This window comes from Hemitrygon akajei, chromosome 1 (genome assembly GCF_048418815.1).
Source record: "Hemitrygon akajei chromosome 1, sHemAka1.3, whole genome shotgun sequence".
NCBI lineage: Eukaryota > Metazoa > Chordata > Chondrichthyes > Myliobatiformes > Dasyatidae > Hemitrygon > Hemitrygon akajei.
The window spans coordinates 192405888-192429131 of NC_133124.1; the positions used below are offsets into that span (position 1 = coordinate 192405888).

Here is a 23244-nt window from a genome sequence, read left to right on the forward strand (position 1 = left end):
TCAACCAGCATGGTCTGAGGATGTGCTGGGGAGTGATGCACAAACGTCACCATGCTTCTGGTGCCCTCGTAGCATGCCCGCAACTTGCAATATTGTGGCAGGAAAATGAATAACTCGGTATGTTATATGATATGATTGAATCATTGGGATGATTGGAAAATGACCAGGCTGCAGGAATAAAATTAAGAAAACTCAAAGAATGTTACTGTTTATTGTGAGGAGAACTAATACAATTGAGGGGAGGGTATACCTCAGTTCTATTAAATATTGGAGTATGTAGTTCAGTATTGATCTCCTAATTTACACTGGGATATGAATACATTGGAAGTAGTTTGGTGAAGTTTACTAGACTAATATCTGGAAAGGATGGGTTGGTTTATGAAGAAAAGCTGGACAGGTTATGCTTGGAGCTGCTGGAATTCTGAAGAGTGAGAGGGAATGATTGAAACATATAGGATCTTAAAGGGTTGTTGGGAGATGTTTTCACTGGAGGGAGAATCTTGAACTAAGGGTTCTTCTGTTTAAAATAAATGATTTCCCATTTAATAAATTGAAGCAAATACTGCTTTCTCGGCGTGTCTTTGGAAGTACCTTGCTCAAAGAACAGTGGAAGAAATGTGAATCTTTTTAAAGCATTGCCAGCCAGATAGATTATTTTAAGCAGTGGACTGCAAGGTCACTGCAGTAGACAGGAATCCAAATTAAGGTTGCAATCTGATCACCCATGATCTTACTGAATGGCTTAGCAGGCTCGAGGGGGCTGAGTGGCCTCCTCCCTCTCCTTGTTAGTGAAGTGGAAAAATTGTGGAGATTTTAGACCAGGATTTATTCAGACAAGTTTATGGCAGCTCAGCTTTATTGGCCACTGTAAATAAGCAGCCAGCTAAGATACCAGACTGATTCAAGCTAGCAACCACCTTGTCACTGATTTGACTGTCAATTCCCTTCAGGGGCCTTTGCCACTTATATTTGGGGAATTACACCAGCAACCCGCGCGGCTTTGCAACGTGGGAGTAAACTGGAGGAGAATAGCCTCGGGGAGAATGTGCAAACTTCTCACAGACAGCACGCATTGATGGACTTAATTGTGTTGGGTTCTATTGTGTTTCCTTGCTTTGCGGCTGCCTGCAAGAAGACAAATCTCAACTTGTATACTCTATGCATACTTTGATAATAAATGTACTTTGAAAATTTGAACTTTATTTATCACATGCACGTCTAAGTGTGTTTGTGTTAGCATAGTGGTTGATGAAAAATTGCCTGAGAATCTCCGTTTACATACAATAGTTCATCCTAATGTATGCATTTCCTCAATTTCCTGCACGTCTGCTCTTCTGACACCCCTTGCCTTTCCCAGGAGATTGAGTTCCCTCAGTTCTCACCTTTCACCTCCATTTCCTCCACATCCAGCTTTTCATCGTTTGCTATCTTCCCCAGCAGTAGGAGACTACACCAGTCCCATCTTCCCCTCTTCTTCCACCCTCCCTTCTGCTTTGTTTAGGGACCAGACTCTGTGAACGCCCGGTCCATTCCTCCCTTCCCGTCCACCCCTTCCCATTCCTTGCCAGCTCAGAGAGTGTAACATGACCTTTCACCTCCAGTTGAGGAAGAGGTTCATGTGCAACTTCTCCAACCTGGTCTGTTACATTCAGTAACAACAAAATCTGCAGATGCTGGAAATCAAAGCAACACACACAAAATGCTGGACGAACTCAGCAAGCCAGGCAGCAGCTATGGGAAAGAGTAAACTGTCAATGTTTCGGGATGAGAATGTTGCATTCAGTGCTTGTGATGTGGCCTTCTCTATATCAGTCAGACAAAGTGTAGTTGAGGTGACCGATTTACTAACTGCCTCTACACTGTCCACAGTGGCCATCTTGAGCACTTTGTCTGTACCACTTCAATCTCTTCTTCCTGTTCCCACGCCGATCTGTCATCCAGCTTTTTCCATCCCAGTGTGAGCTTAAAGGCAAACAAGAGCTGATCCTCATAATCCACCTGGCTAGCCCTCAGGCCAATGGTGCCAATACTGGATTTTTCAATTTTAGCTATCTCTTCCACTCCCACCAGTCTGCTGAGGGCCTTTCTCCCTTTGTAGACCTTTTCCATCCTCCTCCATTTTACATTTGCCCAACCTCCTCCATACCCCCTTTTATCTATTTCCACCCGTCACCCTACCAGCCTCTGTCTCACCCCTCTCTCTCACTTTTGCTCATTGTCTCCCCTCCACCCCTTTTGGTTCCAATGCAGGGTCTTGAACCAAAATGCCAACTACTCCTCATCTTCCACAGATGCTGCTTGACATTTGAGTTCTTCCAGCATCGTTTTTTTTTTCTTTGCTCAATATTCCAGCATCAGTAGTTCTTGTGTCTTCAGCTTTTAATGAGGGTGAAACCAAAGGTTCACCAGATTGATTCCTGGGATAGCAGGACTTTCATATGAAGAAAGACTGGATCGACTAGGCTTATACTCACTGGAATTTAGAAGATTGAGGGGGGATCTTATTGAAACGTATAAAATTCTAAAGGGATTGGACAGGCTAGATGCAGGAAGATTGTTCCTGATGTTGGGGGAGTCCAGAACTAAGGGTCACAGTTTAAGGATAAAGGGGAAGCCTTTTAGGACCGAGATGAGGAAAAACTTCTTCACACAAGAGAGTGGTGAATCTGTGGAATTCTCTGCCACAAGAAACAGTTGAGGCCGGTTCATTGGCTATATTTAAGAGGAAGTTATATATGGCCCTTGTGGCTAAAGGGAATCGGGTATGGAGAGAAAGCTGGTACAGGGTTCTGAGTTGGATGATCAGCCATGATCATACTGAATGGCGGTGCAGGCTTGAAGGGCCGAATGGCCTACTCCTGCACCTATTTTCTATGTTTCTATGAAGATCTGGAAATAGTAGAGTGGGTAGAGATATCCAGAAAGAGCGTGAAGATTGCATGGCAAGTACAGTGATACTGTTGTTAAGTTCATTATAATGAACATACAAAATAGTGGATCTGGAGGAGATGTACTTGTGAACAGCAGTACCATTGCCAGCAGGTATTGTCCCAAAAGATTCAGACTGGCTGTGACTGGAACGGTGCTATGACCAGGAGGCTAAGATAACTTTGCAGCAGAGTGAGAGGGGTGTGGCCAAGGAGGTCAGGAGTGCCTCTGTATATGTGGGGTGGAGATTTCAAGAGAAGCTCTGCACATTGGTGGCTGGCAAAATGGCCAATGCGCAGAGCCAGAGTCTGTATTTGGTCTTTGCAATGAGGAAGGAGGCAGACCCTGAAATTACATATAGGCACTCAGCTCAAAGCAGTGCAATTTAAAAAAAAACCTCCCCCTCCGTGTAGCCTCTTTCCTGGACTCTGCCAGGTCAAAGTACTGACATACCAATAAATCATTTGCCACTAATTTCTGTTGACTTTAGATCACTGGTGTTACTAACAAAGTATAAAAACTTGCCTGTGACAAGTTTATGTATTATAATTTCCTTTGATAAGCAAATGGGTTGTAACAGCCACAAAAGTCAATATTTTCTTTGGTAAATTAGTTGGCAATTAAAAGACTCAATCTTATTTTTCTAAAATGTGGAGTTCTACATGGGAGCTATTGTGAGACGAGGAAAGACATAAAGTTATCAACATTTTATTTAATCATTATTCATGTAGGTGCAGGCATCCTATTGTTTTGTCAATGAATTATTGATGCTGTTCTTATATCTATATATATTTAAAAAATCAGCTAACTGTTCTACTTTTTCTATGGAATGTTGCAGGGCAGGCTGTCGTATGTCATTCAGATAGCGGGACGTGACCATATTATTCACCTGACGAAAAATGAGTGAGTATTTTCTTTTCATATTCCTAGTTGTTATGATACGGCAACAATGAATATAGGATTGAGAAAGGTTTTCTGTAAACAAATAAACATTTATTTAAATTCTGCTCAATAAAAATGAAAAGTAAACAAAAGACTAACTTAACCGGAAGTTAACTGCTATACGGCAACTCGAACAGTTCATAAAGCGATAAATGCGAGCACAGTTCTTAAAGTGATTGATGTGAAAGTCCAAGTGATTTATACAGTCAATTAGGAGAGCCTTTCCTGAAGTAATGAATTCCTCGATGACGTGATGTTACTGCTGATCCCAGCCGAAATATGCCTTGTCCGAAGGATTCACGATGAAAGGAGTAAAAATGGCTTGAAGGAACTGACCTTTTCCTTGGCGAATAACACTGCGCCCAACCCTTTCTGCTCTTACAGCAGGGATTATCTTGGATGCAGGTTACTACTTCTTTGAACGATCCTGTATTACTGCCAACGACACCAACTTTACTCGATCCTTCGGGTTTCCGTACCTCGATAAATCTTCACTCTCCAATACCTAGACTTTAAAATTAAATTGAAGATGCATCAAACATAACTGGCAGTGATTTTCAAAACTGCCGGCACAACGACAATGTACCTTACAGTAAGAATTAAAACTCCACTTTAAAACAAAACTGCGTCATGAAACCAAATATGCAGCATAATGGAGTAACGGACAATTTAAATGACGTCCCAACAAAAACTCCTGCGTCACAGCAGGCTTTCCCCGTTTTATATCTGTTGAAAACAGGCCATCACATGACCTCACACTGGCGGGAAAATTACATCATGTGACCTCATACTGGCGGGAAAATACATTACCCCACCATCACAAGACCATTACTTCACACCCACCAGATACTCAATTACACCATGGTCATGAGACAGTCACAAGATACCCACGGGTTATGTAACACTAGTATTGCCTGTATTCTGCAGCTGCAATGTAATCTGTGTGAACAGCTTACTCACATTCTTCTCAGAATGGCCATCCGGCCCATCAGGTCGACCCAGAATTTGGATTACATGTTTCCTCCAATTTTATGTAACACAGGTATAAACTCCCACTGATTCCCATGCCGGCAGCCTACACACTAGAAGCAACATACAGTGGTCAGTTGGCCAACCGACCTGCGTGTCTTTGAGTTGTGGCTGGAAGCCCATGCAATCATTGGGTGACCTGCAAACTCCACATGCACAGTTTTGGTCTCCACCTTGCTGGGGTGATGTGGAGGCTTTCGCAGGCGTTGCCAGGACTGGAGAGTAATGATGGTAAGAAAGATGGAGGGGTTTTATTGGTGGCTGAGGAAAGGCTTGGTTTGATAGATTATGTAAGCTCAAAGAAACTAGAACATATTTCTCTTGGCAAAGGTGTTGAGGTTTAATTTAATTGATAGAAGGAATGGAGGAGAGGAAAGGGAAAACTCCCCTGGAGGCTGGTGGTGGTGAAGAACTCACTGCCTGAAAAACTGTTGCAATTAAAGTGTTTGGGATGTATATGTGAAGAGCACTGACACTTGTGGCCAAAGACTTGTGAAGATGAGATCACGCTTTGTTGACCTTTTCCTTCTGACACTGATGGGCTGAATGGCCTTGTGTGTCAACAAATTTACTGCAATATTAAAATGGGGGAAATTGTTGGAAATACTGAGTGGGTCAGGAGGTATCTTTGGGAAGGGAAATGATGTTTACATTTCAAGCCCTTTCCATTATAATTGGGGAATGTTTAAAATTGCAGAGGTAATCTTTGCAAAGGTAAGTTGGTTCCTCTTGGATGTCAGAGTCATCCAAGATTGAGGACCAAAGGACAAGATTGTTTATCGGACAGAAATGAAACCTGGCTTACCTCAAGCATGCCAGATGTGTCAGTAAGACTTCTCGATGCATCAAATGAACCAGACTGCTGATTCGAAGAGAACAAAAGGTCTGTGTTTCGTGATAAACTTTTTGTGGTGCTTGGATGTAGCTGTCTTGTCACTCTCTTCCCTCCCCTCACCCCCCGAGCTGGAACAAAGATTAAAGTGCCATTTGTTCTACTTTGCAAAAGAGTGTTCCTCTGTGTCTTTGACTGCAGTTTCCATACCGCCAAAGGCTGATTTTAACCATGCACTTGAGGTATTGCATGCAGCAATCAGCAAACAAGAAACAGCCTACCCCAACGCCTTTCAAATCATTGTTGGGTCTTCATTCAGGCTTGTTTCAAGAAATCTCTGCCCATTTATCATCAGCCAGGGATTCCAACACACTCGACCACAGGAATGCCTACTGTTCCATCTCTAGACCCCATTTTGGGACATCTGATCATTTGAATGTCGCCCTCCTACTGACATTCAGGCAGAGGCTCAACAGCAAGGCTCCAGAGATAAGGATGAGAAAGAGGTGATTGCAGGAGGCAGAGGAATGGCTATGGGGTTGCTTTCAGTCGGTGCACTGGACTCAATATATTATCACAGACTTTATAAAGACAGTTGTGGATGAACGTGTGCCCACAAAATCATTCAGAATGTTCCCCAATCAGAAGCCCTAGATGAACCAAGAGATAAGCAATCTGCTGAGCGTCAGATCAGTGATGTTCAATTCTGGCCACCAGATAAGATACAAGAGGTCCAGGTACAACGTCTGAAAAGCCACCTCAGATGTGAAGTGTCAATTCCAGACCAAACTTGAATCATTTAGGATGCTTGACAACTATAGCAGGGCTTAAGGGCCATTACCTCCTACAAAGTGAAACCAAGCGACATAGGTGACAACTAGGTTTCGCTCCCAGATGAGCTCAATGCCTTCTATGCTCACTTTGACCATTAAAATGTTGAGGCACCTTCACGAGCTCCCACAGCCCCTGACAACCCAGTCATTTCCATCTCTGAGGCTGATGTGGCGCATCCTTTAAGAGGGTGAACCCACAGAGAGCCTCCTGCCCAGATGGGATACCTGGCCAAGTACTAAATACCTGTGCTGATCAACTGGCTGGAGTGTTCACTGAGATCTTTAACCTCTTGCTCCAGCAATCTGATTTACCCACCTATTTCAAGCAGGTTACAGTTACACTGGTGCCTCAGAAAAAGATGGTAACCTGCCTCAATGGCTATTGTCTAGTGGCAGTTACATCCACCATAATGCAATGCCTTGAGAGGTCGGTGAAGAAGCATTTCCTGCCCGAGGAGCAACTTGGATCTGATTCACTTTGCCTATCATCACAACAGGTCCACAGCAAATGCCTTTCATTGGAACCTGGAACATTTGGACAGTGAAGCTGCAGTAATCAGGATTCTCTTCATTTACTACAGCTCAGCATCGATAGCATCATCTCTTAAAACTAATCAATAAGCTCCAAGACCTTAACCTCAATACCTCCTTGTGCAACTAAATCCTTGATTTCCTCAGGTAGTCCACAGTCAGTTTGGATTGGCAACAACATCTCCTCCATGATCTCCATCAGCACAGATTCACCACAAGGTTGTGTGCTCAGTTCAGCCTTTCTTGCTTTATTCTTATGACTGTGAAGCTAAGCAAAGCTCCAACACCATATTCAAATTTGCTGACAATACCACTGTTATTGGCTGTACTTGCTGCCAAAGTGCATCTACTAAATACTGACTTAAGGGAGTGAATACTTGCGCAATCAATTATTTTGTGTTTCATAGTTGTAATTTAGATCACTTTGTAGAGATCTGTTTTCACTTTGACATGAAAGTCTTTTTCTGTTGATCAGTGTCAAAAATTAAATCCACTGTAATTCAATGTTGTAAAACAATGAAAACTTCTAAGGGGGGGGGAGGAATACTTTTTATAGGCACATATAACAGAGACAGCTTTTCTAATCAGTTTTTTGAGCCCCATGCACACCATCGCAAAGAAGACTACTGGTGACAGCAGATGGTAGAACATGTGAAGGAGAGGCCTGCATACTCCAAAGGACTACGGTCTCCTCAGGAAGCAGAGGCAACTCTGGCCCTTCTTGTACACAGCCTCTGTTTTGGTGCTGCACTCAAGACTGTCATCCAGGTGCACCCCCAGGTACTTGTGGTTCCTCACCACATCCTTGTCCTCACCATCAATGGTAACGGAGCAGCGTAGGCTTGGTCTTCTTAAAGGCCATCACCATCTCCTTTATCTTAATCAGTTCATTGAGCCTGTTGGCATCACACGTGTTGATGCCATTGCCCCAGCACACTGCCACATAGAAGATTGTACTGGCAGCAACAGGCCGGTAGAGCACGTGAAGGAGAGGCCTGCATACTCCAAAGGACCTCAGTCTTTTCAGGGAATAGAGGCTATTTTGGCCCTCCTTGTACACAACCTCTGTGTTGGTGCTCCACTCAAGTCTGTCGTCCAGGTGGGTGTACCCCCAGGTAAGTCCTTACCACATCTATGTTTTCATCATTGATAGTAACAGGGAACAGTTCAGGCTTAGTCTTCCTAAAGTCCATCACCATCTCCTTTCTCTTACTGATGTTGAGCTGCAGATGATTCAGCCTGCACCATTTGACAAAGTCCTCACCAGAGCCCTGTATTCGTCCTCCTGTCCTCCCATTATGCACTCAACTATTGCTGACTCAGCGAATAATTTCTACAGAAGACATGACTCAGTGTTGTATAAAGTCCGAGGTATACAGTGTAAACAGGAGGGGAGCCAATACAGTCCCCTGTGGGGCCCCAGTGCTGCTTATAGCCACGTCTGACACACAGCTCTCTAGCTGCATAAACTGGTCTGCCATTCAGGTAGTCCATTATCCAGGATATAATGGAAGTGCCAACCTGCATTGAATAGAGCTTTTCCCCCAGCAATGAGGGCTCTGTGGTATTGAAGGCACTAGAAAAATCAAAATACATGATCCTCACAGTGCTGCCCTGCTTGTCCAAATGGGAGTAGGCAGGTAGATGACAGCATTGTGACAGTGTACTCCTGGTAGGCAAACTGCAGGGGATCGAGGGATCTGACCAGTGGTCTGAGGTGAGCCAGGACCAGCCTATCTAGTATCCTCTTGATGCGCGAGGTCAGGGCCACTGGACGGTAGTCATTGAAGACTTTTGGTTGGCCCTTCTTTGGTATTGGGACCACACACGATGCTTTCCACACAGTTGGGACCCTTTCCAAACTGAGACTCAGACTGAAAATGTGCTGGAGAACTCCTGCTACTTTAGAAGTTTGCAAAGATTCTGCATGTTACCTAAAACTTTCGACAGATTTCTTCGATGTGCAGCTCAGTATATTGTCTGATTGCATTTTGGCTTGCTGTGGAAACAGCAATGACCTTGACTGGAAAAGCTACAAAAATAGAGGATACAGCCTAGTTGAGCACATGTGCTTGGAGTGCTGTCGCAGGGAAGCTGCATCCATCATCGAGGACCCCTACCATCCAGGCCATGTTCTCTGCTCACTGCTGCCATCAGGAAGGAGGTACAGGAGCATCAGGACTTGCAGCACTATGTTCAGAAACAGTTATTACTTCTCAACCATCAGACTCCTGAGCCAGAGGGAATAACTTCACTGAACTCTTCCCATAACCTATGGACTCACTTACCAGGACTCTGTTTTATGTTCTTGATCTTTATTGTTTATTTATTTACTTATCTATTTATTTTCTTTTGTATTTGCACAGTTTTAGCATTAATGTTGGCTGTTGGTCCATCTTGTGTAGTCTTTCACTGATTCTGTTGTGCTTTGTATTTTCTATGAATGCCTGCAAGAAAATTAATCTCAGGGTTGTATATGTTCTTGGATATTAAATTTGCATTGATCTTTTGTGTAGGGCTGATGGGACCATAATTTTTCCCATCCATTTTTCCCCAGGAAGGGAAGCACCAGGGTCAGGTTGTGTAGATCAGAGAAGATGAAATGGGGAGGTTTCATTTCCAGAGAAAAGGGATGGGAGGGTGCTTAATTTTATATGATTTATTATATACAAACGTGTAGATCGTAGAACATGACAGGTCCTTTAGCACTGTGCCTGTTCTCTTTGTTGTGGAGCAGTGAGCTGGATATAGATAGATAGCAAGAAGGAATTGATGTTCCACTGTGTGGTGCACGTACCCCAACTCCCCTTGAAAAAGTGGGGGTGAACTGCCTGCTGAAACCTCCACAGCATATGTGGAGGAAGTGCTCCGTCAGTCCTGTTGGGGAGGGAGTTCCTGGATTGAGATCAGTGATGAAGGAGGAATATTTCTGAGTCAGGATGGTACTTGGCTGGAAGGGGAACCTGCAAGTGGAGTTCCCTGAATTGGGGAGACGTAGTTCGTAATTTCTCCCAGCCGGCCACTTTTCCCTTTTGATGAGGGACTCCCATTGCTGAACGTATTTCACACGCAGGGGCTGCGCAGAATCTCACTCTACGGGCACCCAGTGCGAACCCGCCCCAGGAGCGAGTGATGCTTTCCTCTGGGTGGACACTTCCTCTGGTACTTGATTGTGTGTGCATTTTTCCAGCACGTGATACTGTACAGAGATTAGAGGCAGAGTTGACGGGACAATGGTTTTCCTGCTGTGTGGCCAGAATCCCAGCTCCTGGCACCGTGCTAAAACTAAATGCACATTTCATTACCATCCTTGCCTCTGCAGTCATCTGCAAGTGACACCAGAGTCAATCAAAACCATATTGCAAAATGCTGACGAGCTTTGAGAGTGCTGGACAAATTTAAGCAAACAGTTTTCCTTTGTGTTCTACCCATTAAAAATACTGGACAGGAACATCCTTAACATAATTTACTTTGGAGCTTTTAAAGAAATAGTGAGCACTGTAACTGGTTAGAAATCTATTACAGCTTCATTGTCCTGCTGTCTGCTCTGAAGACTTTGGCAGAGTTGCCAGTCAGGAAATGCATGAGATTCTAAGGATTATTTGTTGATGATCTAACCGGTCTGTTTTGTTACATTGGCTAATTTTCTTATGTTAATGAGGCTCTCTGTTATCCTTTGGAGGTCAGTTTTGTGTTCATTAAATAGAAACAATCTTGAGAGACTGTGGTAAACTTTGCCACAAGTAATTGTTTGTCTGCTGTCAAGAGTGGATTGTATATTTAAAATAAAATGCTGGCACCTGAAACTGGCCCAAGTATTGGGAATATTTTTCCTAACCTGGCTAACGTCTCTCTGTATGCCTACTGTTCCATCTTGTACTCTGTTCTCTGCTGCTCCCTTTCTCAAACCGGAATGGCCCATCACTCCTGGTTGAGCTCAATGCCTTTTTATGAATACTTTGTTGAGAGCTGTGACAGACTCACACGAAACCCTACACCTCTAGATAACCTGCAGTTACAGTCTTTGAAGCTGACGTATGGGGATCCTAAAAGAGGGCGAATCAGTAAAAGGTGTCTGGTCCAGATGGCGTACCTGGCCAAGTACTAAAGGCTGGAGTATTTACAGATATAGTCAACCTCTCGCTTCTGTGGTCTGATGTTTCTATCTGCTTCCCAAAGGCATTTATTGTACTGGTGCCCAAGTAATACATGTCAGCCTGTGACTACTGCCGTGCTTATATCAACCGAAATGAACTGCTTCAAGAGGTTGATAATTGCGTGATCAACTCCTGAGATGACCTGGATCTGCATCCGTTTATCCCCTGTAACAAATAACAGATGCAATTTCTTTGGCTCTTCACTTTGCTCAGGACAAGAGGAACTTGTATGTCAGGCTGCTGATCAGCGACGACACCATCATCCTATCCAAGCTCATCATCAAGCTTGAAGCCCTGGGCCTCAGTACCTCCTTGTACAACTGGATACTTGGCTCCTTGTGGGGAGACTTGAATCGGTGAGACTTGGGAATATCTCCTTGCTGATCATCAGCATTGGTACACCTCAAGGCTGTGTGCTCAGCCCTGGCTCTACGCTGTATACATCTGAATGGCTAAGCACAGCTCCGGTACCATCTTCAAACCCGCCAAATACAGTATTGCTGTTGGACAAATCACAGTTGTTTGTGAGCCAGCTTACCCGTGCAAGATAGGACAGCTTGTTGAGTAATGCCACAGCAACAAACTCTTGCTCGGTGTCGGCAAAACTAAGGAGCTGATTGTTGACTTCAGGAAGGGGAAGGAGGGTGAACGATGTGCCAGTCTATATTGGGGGATTGGTGGTAGAGTTAGTAGCTTTAAATTCCCTGCATTGGCTAGTGATGCAGTGCTGAACTAAACTGAATGCTACTGAACTCCTGATTTGATGTACGATATTCTGTCTTGTTCACTTGTTTTTTGCCATTTGGAAATATTTTCCTTTTTTGCACGTTGGGTGTTCGATGTTTCTTGGGTTCCATAATGTTTCCTAGTTTCGTGGATGCCTGCAGGAGGACAAATCACAGAGTTATATTCTGTATACATACTTCGATCATAAATGTACTTTGAATCTTTGAATCGGAGGTGAGGATTGAAGTCTGGCCTCAGGAGTTTGAGATGGCAACTCTTGCTCTGTGCCTCCTCCTGATCCATTTTCTGCCCACTTCCTTTCCATTCTTATGAAAAGAAGGAATACATACAGCAGATAAACTTGTGGCTGTGAGATAGGAAACACTGGTTTAAAAGAAACCCCTAATCTCTAGCAGTTGTCTTACAATTTCAGCAAAGTTTGTTCAAGCTTCTTTAATTATTGAATATCTGCAGGAACTGACTTGTGTGATTGGAGAGGAACCTTTTCTGATGTGCTCTAACCATCAAGCTTCTAGTTAAATAAGAGGTCAGGATGACTATTCCTGAAAAAGGATCTAGTGCTTTCTTGACGTGTGTGGCAAAAAACTCTTTTTGGGCTTCCAGCCAGGTACAGGTATTGATTATAACTGATGTTTCGGTGACAAACTCTGCCATCTTTATCAGAGATGGCAGTTTGTTGGATATGATTGTCAGCCATGATTGAATGAAAGAGCAGAATTGATGGGCCAAATGGCCAGATTTCTGCTCTAATGTCTTATCTCCTGATTGATACTGGTACCTGGCTGGAAGGCCGAGAGGAGTTTTTTAACATTTGTTTTTTTCAACAATGTCTGAAAGGTATTGTGCAGTAAAGTTTTTTTTTGGAAGAGCCTTGTAATCTTACCACTTAATTATACTGCTGTTGCCATGGATAATAAGTAAGAAGTTCAGTCAAAAGCACTACAATACAGCAAACTTGAGCTCTATCCAGTATGTTGCTATTCAGATGGTGTGTTGGAAGAATTTCAGTCATAACAAGGGGTGCAATATCTTTGAATATTTTCCATCTTTATATTGCCACCATAAGCTTTCACCTATATGAAAATCCAAGAGCAAAAAGAAAGTGACTTTTAAATAGCAGCTTTTGCAAACTTTAGTGAAAATCTTTGCCTTTGCCCATCCCTGACTTGTGACCAGTTGGGCCGGGTCAACAAAAATGGGAAAGTAGATGGCATGGGACCAGCTTTGATTTCTCAGTGCATTTGTTAGCAGGCAAGGAAGATGGATCTTCAGGCCATTGTGTTTTGGCAGCAACTGGCCTTCGAATTTCTGGACCATTGAGTCAGAGACAGAAGTTAAATTCCAACACAGAACCAGGGAATTGAAATTCGAGGAAGTTCGCTAAATTTGGAATCAATTTGGTGATAAACACCAGTCAGTTGTACAAACTCATCTGGTTCACTGGATGGAAGTTGGCCGTCCTTGCTCAGTGTGAACTATGTAATACTACATATCCATCTATGAAACCTAGACATCAGTGCTGGGCATCTAGTCGTCACTGTGAGGACACAGTAAACAAGACAACTTTGGTTCTCATAGAGTCAAATGCAGGGCACATCAGGCAAAGAAGGAAGATGTTTTTTTCCATTGGTCAGCCAGTTTTCATGATCACCATTGCAGAGACCTGTACGTCAACCTAGCAACTCGGCCTTGTTTTTTTTTTAAAAAAAGGCAGACAGATGCTAAAGAAACGGCAAGATTTCCGCAAGGTGTGGAGAGCGACAACAATTACCGAGGCCAGCCCTTTGTTCCAGCTTTGCATAATTATATTGAAAACTGAAAATTGCATTAATGAGATTTTACATTCACCATTGAACTGTGTGTGTGACCCAGCGAGTCACACTTCAATGGAGAACGTGGACGGCCCTAGCATGTCAACATTTTGTCAGTGAATTTAAACCAAAAATGGAAAGAGTGCACACAGCTCCCTGTGTTGACAACAAACTGGAATTGGAATGTTGTTCTTCCTGGTGAAGATTGATGCCCAAAAGTCTGTTCATTTGATGACGACTACTCGGTTATCTGGAGAATTAGGTGTCTAATCTGCTCTTGAGTTCTTCCCATTGTGATACTCCCATGTGATGGGGAAGGGGTGGCAGAGGACGGCTCAGTGACGGGGTGAGGAAAGCTGGAACGGCTGAATGGATCATTTGCCCTGCTTAGAAGGGTCATAACCCCAAAACATCCTACAGGTGCTGCCAGAGCCAGAGTTCTGTCTGTTTTGCTTCAAAAGAAAAAGAGAAGGGGGCTGCGCGACGCAGCGTGCAGCGGCCACTCTGGGATGAATATCTGTAATCTGTCAAGTAGGATGCCGTGTACAATCCTGATCTGATGGAGACGGATGTGAGAAGCACGGAGGAACATCTGGTGAAACTTCTGAAATGCCTGTTTCGCTGCCGCTGCTACTGTGTGATCAAAAAAATCTCCGGAGAGGAAGGCCCCGAATCCTTGGCTTTGCCTGTTGCTTGGTGGCCGGGGCCGGGGTCGAAGCGCTCGGCAGAGATGGTGCTCGGTGTCGGAGGGCTGGTCGGAGGCTCGAAGTTTTCGGACGGACTCGGAGTTGGCTGTGGTCGGGTGCTTCCAGAGGCTGCATCGGCAAGTTTGCGGCGCTGGAGGTTCATGGCAGTAAGAGTTTTTCTTCCTTCTACCGTCTACGTGCGATGATAGGCTATCGGGGACTTTGAGGCTTTTGTTTTTACCGTGCCCATGGTCTGCTCTTTATCAAATTACGGTATTGCTTTGCACTGTTGTAACCATATGTTATAATTATGTGGTTTTTGTCAGTTAGTCTTGGTCTGTCTTGTGTTTTTGTGATATCATACTGGAGGAACATTGTATCATTTCTTAATGCATGCATTACTAAATGACAATAAACGAGGGCTGAGTGTCCTCATAATCTAAAAAAAAGTCTGCACTGTGGACCAGTGTCTGCTCTTCGCTGCATATACATTTTGGCATGGCCTCAACTTCCTTTAGTGTTGAATAAGAAGACACATAAAATTTCTGGCCCTACAATCCACCGCCTGTGCTGACCATCGTAATCCCTTCTCAACGGCTCCTCCATTAAGTTGGTTAAGTGCAGCAAATTTCTTGGTGTTCACCTGGCGGAGAATCTCACCTAGTCCCTCAACACCAGCTCCATAGCCAGGAAAGCCCAGCAGCATCTCTACTTTCTGCAAAAGCTGAGAAAAGTCCATCTCTCACCCCCCATCCTCACCACATTCTATAGAGATTGTATTGAGAGCATCCTGAGCAGCTGCATCATTGCCTGGTTCGGAAATTGCACCGTCTCCGATCACAAGACCCTGCAGCGGATAGTGAGGTCAGCTGAGAAGATCATCGGGGTCTCTCTTCCCATCATTACAGACATTTACACAACACGCTGCACCCGCAAAGCTAACAGCATTGTGAATGACCCCACGCACCCCTCATACAAATCCTTCTCCCTCCTGCCATCTGGCAAAAAGTACTGAAACATTCGGGCTCTCATGACCAGACTGGGCAACAGTTTCTTCCCCCAAGCCATCAGACTCCTCAATACCCAGAGTCCAGACTGACATCTACATCAATTATTATTATATTGGAATTTGTCCTCTACTGTGCCTATTGTCTTGTTTATTATTAATTATTGTACTGCACCGTTTTGTGCACTTTATTTAGTACTGTGTAGGTCTGTAGTCTGGTGTAGTTTTTGTGTTGGTTTACGTAGTCTAGTGTAGCCTTGTGCTGTCTCACATAGTCTAGTGTAGTTTTGTGTTGTTTCATGCAGCACGATGGTCCTGGAGGAACATTGTTTCGTTTTTACTGTGTGTTTTTACCAGCAGTTTATAGTCGAAATGATAATAAAAAGTGACTTGACTTTTCTTTATTCTCATAGTTACATCAAGTGATTTGCAGTGGCCAATCAACCTACTAAACCACATACTCTTGGATTGGAGTCCCGGGGAGAAGGTGCAAACCCAGCAATGGAGGATAGGATTGAACCAGACTCTTTGGGGCTGCAAGGACTGCTACTAATTGTGCTGCCCGCAGTGTCCCATATTATAGGATTCCATCTCGATACTTGCTTGAGCTGGAGGCACAGCAGGTTGTGGATGCAATGATGACTTGTGGAAAATGGCACAGTTGTAGTTCGTTCCTCCAGCTTTAAGGGGGGTTCTGTTGCAATTTGCTGTGTAATGGTGTATGGTCTACAGGCTGCACTCTGTTTCCTTAGTAAGTCTGGGCAGCTGGAGCTTTGAACTCCACAGCCCCACCTTGGTGCTTGCATTCCTTTGGAATCACAGTATCCAGACAGGTCTACTCAGTCAGGGGTTGTGGCAATTGAACAGCAGTTGGCAGCCATTGTAGCAGGTGACCCGTGTTTTCACCCTGTAGTGGCGGAGTTACCGTTCCTGATGTTACTTTGAAAGGAGGGAGACAATGCTGGAAAAGCACAATAGGGTTCTGACAGGACAGGCTTGTGAGAGTGGACAAACTGTTATCGATCCAGCACATTCTGCTTCATTTTAGATTTTTAGTATATGCTGTTTAATCTCTGTGTTCCTATTCACCCTTTCCTGTAAACAGTTGCCCACCTTTCTGTGAAGTTGCACAGCTTCTATCCATGTCACCGATTCTTCTGCCAAAATATCCCTTGGTTTAAGCCAGCAATTCTGCTCTCCCACATCACTGGGTGAGTCTAGGACCAGAGGGCACAGCCCAAGATGAGAGGGTCATCCAATTAGAACAGATAAGGAGTTTCTTAAGCCAGAGAGTGGCATACCTGTGGAATTCATTGTCACAGACGCTGTGGAGGCTCAATCATTGAGTATATTTAAAGTGGATATTCGATTAATAAGGATGTCAAAGATTATGGGGAGAAGGCAGGAGAACGGGGTTGAGAGGGATAATAAATCAGCCATGATGGAATGGCAGAGTAGGCCCTGTGTCCTACCTGTAACCCCTGGGGTTGCCTCAGGCATCGCTCAAACTCGTTCTAGTCTAGGGGGAGCAGCCTTCGGCCCCGCCAAACTGGGTAATCAGCTGGTGTGGATGCTGTGTGATGTCCCCGCCTCGCCCAAAAACAGACAGTACACCTTATGCGATTAAATGAGTACAATTTATAAAGATTACTATAACTAAGCGATTACTAATGATACAGTATATATGAATAAGAGAAAAAAACAAGGCGCCAAACTTATCAAAGTCCAAACCACTTCATGCACAACCGTTGGAGCTCAATTACTGAAGTCTTCTGGCATTCGATCCCCTCCGACTTCCTCGACCCGCCTCCTGGGACCCCCTCGGTGGTCGACCAGACGCTCCACACTCCTCTGTCTCCGTCTCCTCTCATCACCGAACACCTTGGGCCGGGGACCGTCGCCCAGCTTCCAGCATCCCGTCCTCTCTCTCTCACTCCATCGCACCGACTCCCCAAAATCCCCGCCAACAATCAGTTTACAGTCCCAAACAAGCTTCCAGCACTTATCATAACAAAGACGCTAGCATTCCTACTATTAACACAGGCGCCAGCATTCCTACTTTTAACAAAACAAAGACACCATTTTGATTACATACACAGTAACAAAGAAAAAGAAAAAAACCCCTTTACATACCCTATGCTCCCCTGGCATTTATTTGCCTTCTCTGGCAAAAAGAGGGACATAGATGTAAATTAGGTGGGGGTCAGTGGTTATTTAAAACAGAAATGCCTAACAAATGCCTAATTTTTACTGACAATGCTCAATCTCTGGAGAGATCCACTCCCGAGGAACACCTGGAGTTTTTAAGGATGAAATAAACACATTTTTTTGAAAGATCAAGGAGTAAGGGCCACTTGGAACCAGTGCAGAAAGAGTTGGTAGTGTCATGAATCCCGTGACAAGTTGAAAAGGACCAGCAGAAATGGAACACACCTGGAGTCTGGTTTACTATAAATTAAGACTATATTTATTATTACTATGAATTAATATAATTAAAACTGGATAATACGATACAGGTTATAAATTATTTTTATATATATATATTTCTGTAAATGTGTCTGTGGATAAAAAGGTAATAGTTCCAGAGGTAGATATCAGTCTTATGGTGTTAGGTAAGTTTAAGCAGTTCAGTTCACTTTGTGTTGCGTCAAGTTGAATTGATGGAGAGAGTGGGAGAGTTAATTGAGTTGACGTTTAAGTTGGCAGCTTTAGTTGTTCTTGCTTCCGAAGTCTTTAGAGTCACTTCGTGTGAACCCCACACAGACACACACAGACAGAGCCCCTTCTAGGGAACGGTCTACTAACCCACGGCATGGGTTCACCACCAGCAGACCCCCACAGGCAAGCTCTTACCCACACTGGTAATCACGGGTCGAAATTACTCGGTCCGTGGCCTCCACCCTCGTGGTAGTCTTAAACTCCACCAGTGGTTTCTCGGGTAGCTTCCGCACTTCTCCCGCGTCGTGTCTCCTCTGCCATTATCAGACCAAAGCCTCAACTTTTATAATCCATTCGAAATTCCAGCCGTCCGTTAGATCAACCGCTCTGAGCTGTTACCATGGTGACTTCCCAGCTCGTGTCTCAGCTGGCGCCGTACTCTCTCTCTCTCTCAAGGTCACAATTAAAAGTGTTATCAAAACCAAGTCAGAGTCCTTTCTCTCTTTTAATTGCCTCCTTGTTCATTAGACTGCTGAATTTTCTAGCAGTTTCTCACCTGCGTGACAGGATGACTTGGGTTAGATCAGCTGTGGTCATATTGAACGGGGGGGTGAGGCAGCTGGACAACTCCAGCTCCCATAGTCTTATGTTCTTGTGTATTGCCCAATGCTATTTCACATCCGAATCAGGTTTATTATCACCAGCATGTGATGTGAAATTTGTTAACTTAGCAACAGCAGTTCAACACAATACATAATCTAGAAGAGAAAAAAAATAATAAAAATAATAATAAATAAACAAGTAAATCAATTACAGTATATGCAAGAAAACAGAAATACTGTATATTTAAAAAATGTGAGGTAGTGTCCAAGGATTCAATGTCTATTTAGGAATCAGATGGCAGAGGGGAAGAAGCTGTTCTTGAATTGCTGAATGTGTGCATTCAGGCTTCTGTACCTCCTACAGAAGTCCCAGGACAGCTTCCTCGGAACACTACTGGGCACAGACATCCAGGGAGAACACACTCCATCTGCTACCACCCTCTGCCAATTCTGCCAGATTTCCATAGACCCATGCCTCCTGACTTTCTGGATGAGCCTATTACAAGAAACCTTTTCAAACCTTACTAAAATACATATACACCACATTGACCACTCTACCTTTTGATTAGGCCTGTGAGGCATGGCCTACCCCTCACCAAACCATGCTATCGCAAATATCACGACGCTTCTCCAAATGTTTGTATTTCTGGCCCGTAGAATGGCCTGCAATAGTTTGCTCATCACTTATGTTAAGACTCACTGGTCAATAATTCCCTGGATTATCCCTCTTACCTTTCTGGAACAGTGGAAAAACATTTGGCATCGTCCAGTCCTCTGGTACCACTGGTAAGGAGGCAAAGATAACCGGCAACACCCCCGTAGTCTGTTTCCTCACTTCCCGTGGTAACCTGGGATAAATCCTGCCTGGACCCACGGACATGCATCCGAATGCTTTGCAGAAGCTCAAACACCATCTCTTTCATAATCTCAACATGCTCCAGCACATTTGGCAATCTATTGGGGAAAATGTGCATTCAACTGTACTTATTTGAGTCCCTCTGGCCAACGATTTGGTCTTCACCTTTTCCAGCAAGAAAATTTACAACACTGTTGCTGGGACTTGAATTATAGGAAAAGGTTGAATATGTTGGGTCTTTATTCTTTGGAGTGGAAGAGGCTGAGGCGAGATTTAACTGATGTATGTAAAGTTGAGGGGTGTAGTTAGGGTAAATGCAAATAGTCTTCTCCTGAGATTGGGTGAGACTAAAAAAAGAAGTTGCAGGTGGGATGGAGCAGATGCGAGTGAGGACAGCATTAATGGTGGAGGAAGGGAAACTGTTCTATGGTGGAGGAGGAGGACATGTCTGATGTCTGGGAAAGGAATGTCTCATTCTGGAAACAGATGAGGCAGCGGGAAAGGAAATGAGAAAAGTGGAATGATGTTTTACAGGAGAGCATGGTCAAGGTAATTGTGGGAGTCAGTAGGTTATAAGAGATTTTGGTAGATAGTTTGTCCATAGAGATGGAGACGATGATGGAGAAAGGGGAGAGAGATGGCAGAAATCAACCAAATGAAAGTTTGAGGCAAGGTTGATTAAGTTGATGATCTCAGTGTGGGTACCAATGCAGTGGTCAGTGTAGCACAGAAAGAGTTGGGGAGCATTACCAGTGAAGCCTTAAAACAGGGACTTTTCTATGTTGGTAACAAAAGGGCAGGCATAGCTGGGGCCCATGCTGGTGCCCATGGCTACTCCTTGATATCGGAGAAATTGGGAGGAAATGAATGAAAAATTGTTCCATCAGAGGGTGATGGTGGAGGGGAACTGGTCGGGTCTGTTGTTGAGAAAGAAGCAGAGAGCTTTAAGGCTTTCTCCATGGGGAATAGAAATGTAAAGGGACTGTTAAACTGAGGTGATCATGACTAGGGAATTGAAGGTTGTTCTGGAGATAAAGAGCATGGAAGGGACTGAACCAAGGGGACAAAATGGAGTTGAAATATGTAGACTTTAGCTCAGTGGGGTGGGAACAGGCAGCAACAGTAGGGCCTACCGGACAGTCAGATTTTTGGATCTTTGGTATAAGGGAGAAATGAGCAGTGCAGAGTAACGGAACTATGAGGTTGGTGGCAATGGTCGGGAGGCGTCCAGTGTCGATGGGGTTGCTGATGGTGTGGGAGACACTGATGGTCCTCAGCTGCACTCCTTTTCAAGGGGGTAAGAGGAGCTGTCTGAGAGTTGCTGCCTCTCCTCAGCAAGGTAGAGGTCAGACCAACACACTATACATTGCACTTTACCTCTGGGCTTGGTGACTAGGTTGTAGTTGGTGCATGGTGAACAGAGGGCTGCCATTCGGAGGGGGTGAGATGCTGATACAGGATTTCAACTGAAAACATCAGCAGTTCCCCCCCCTCTGCCCACCTACAGATGCTGCTCGTCCCACAGAGTTCCTCCATCAGATCGATGTAGTACATTATTGCTGGTTACTACAGCAAATCTCAATTCACACTGCTGAATGAAAGCTCTTGTCGGTGGCTATCTGGAAATACATTTTGCTGTACTCAGTATTTGTTCTGTCACCAAGCTAAGCATTAGCAAGCAAGATAGTGTTGTATTTTAGTGAAACAGAATAATGTATTTTTTTGGATTTGTGCCTACTGTGTGTGCGTGTGGGTATGTGTGTGCATGTGGGCCAATGTATCTGGAAGTTTGTGAGCATGTGTGTCGAGGAGTTTGTCTGTGTGCACGTGGATCTGCGTATGTGGGGGTTTGTGTGTGTGTTCATATGGGTCGGTATATGCAGGGGTTTATGTGTGTTTGCATAGGTCATTGTATGTGGGGGTTAATGTGTGCATGGGCACACGTGTCTATATGTTGTGGTGTTGCTGTACATTCAGTTCCTCAGCTCCACGTCGCACTGCCGAGCCTGGAGTGCTGGGAGACTCTCATCTGCTGCTGGAACTTGGCCTGCTTCCAGCCATCATGGGAAATCCAGCAGCCTCTTCACCTTTGGCCTATATTTTGTTCACATTAACTGTCTGAGGGAAGAGTGATGGAAATGCTTCCAGGTTGTTCCACCGATGACCCTTTTCCCATGTGCGTGGCAGTGATTTGCTGGTGCTGCTATAAAACTCACTGCTGTCTCCTTCCAAAATAAATAGATGAGTGAAATGGGGTCATGAAGTTCAAAGCTGAAACGCTGCACAGTGCCGCTGTGTTTGATGTACCCAGCAGGAATGGGTTCAGTCAGACTTCACGTTATTTGCACTTTGGTTAAATCTCCTTCACTCCAGAGAAACCAGCCAAACAAAGGCTGATGAAGTCAAGGCAGTAGTTGTCATCGTAAGGACTCTAATAGGGCATTTGGCAGTGTCCCACATGGTCAGCTGGTCCAGAAGACTCGTACATGGGACTCTTTCGCTGAGAATGGGTGACACTTCTCTGTCCCTTAGGGAGAGAGAAAGCCTGTGATAGGTTGAAATGTTGGGTAAACGATAAGTTTTTATTGTGCTACAGATCGGGTCTGTCTTGGGGCTTTTGCTGTTGCTTGGTGGTTGGAGGGTGCTCCTGCTTTTTTGCTGAAGTAGGTACGGGGGAGGGTCATTGCTAGTGCGTGGGAGGGGGGAGTAGGAGGAGCTTTGGGCGTCTAACATTTTTACTGTTGCCCATTCTTTGGGGCACCCTTCTGTTTTCGTGGATGTCTGTGAAGAACGAGAATTACAGGTTGTATATTGTATACATTCTCTTGATATTAAATGGAACCAATGAACCTAAGGCAAACCGGCTCATTGGATTTAAAACAAGCTCAGTGAGAGGAAACAGGAGGAAGCGGCAGAAGTATGTTCCCAGTGGTGTACCACAGGGCCTAGTGCTGGGACCTTGAGCTGTTTGTGATGTGTATAAAAATGACTTGTTTGTGAAGGTAGGAGGCATTATGGGTATGTTTGTGGGTGACCCAAATAATGGTGGTATTGTGTACGGCAAGGAAGGTTATCCAAGGCTGTAGCAATATATAGATCAGATGGAGAATTGGGCAGAGCATTGGTGGAGAGAATTTAATCCTGACAAGTGAAAGATTGATGCACTTTGGGGAAGGCAAATAAATGTAGAGTAGGCAGAGTGCAGGGCCCAAGGGAATGTTGGTGAGCAGTGAGATCTCAGGATTTAAGTCCTTAGTTCTCTGAAAGTGGAGACATAGGTTGATAGTATGGTGAAGAAGTATGCCTGACTTCATAGGTAGGGCACCATGGAATAAAAGAGTTGGGGTGTTCCAATAACCAAGTGCTGGTTAGACTGCACTTCAGGTATTTTGGAGTTAATATGACATTATAGCAATGATGTGATTATACTGAAGACAGTGCAGAGGACATTCACCAGGGTGTTGGAGGATTTTAGTTATGGGGAGACACTGGGAAGGCTGGGTTCCTTGTCCCAAGAGGGAAGGAGGCTGAGGGGTGATTTGGAGGTACATGAAATGCATAGATAAGGAAAACATGCTCAAAATGCTGGAGAAACTCAGCAGCCCAAGCAGCATCTACGGAAAAGA

The 23244-nt window shown here is 44.4% G+C and overlaps 1 protein-coding gene across 2 annotated transcripts in view; it reads left to right on the plus strand.

The window, feature by feature from the left end:
* Positions 1-23244, plus strand: part of LOC140734335 (disintegrin and metalloproteinase domain-containing protein 9-like) — a 150719-nt gene that overhangs the window by 53966 nt on the left and 73509 nt on the right. For both annotated transcript variants that reach the window (XM_073058150.1, XM_073058160.1), the window contains exon 3: positions 3767-3831. In XM_073058150.1, coding sequence (XP_072914251.1) covers positions 3767-3831 — 65 coding nt within the window. The remainder of the gene's footprint in view (positions 1-3766; positions 3832-23244) is intronic.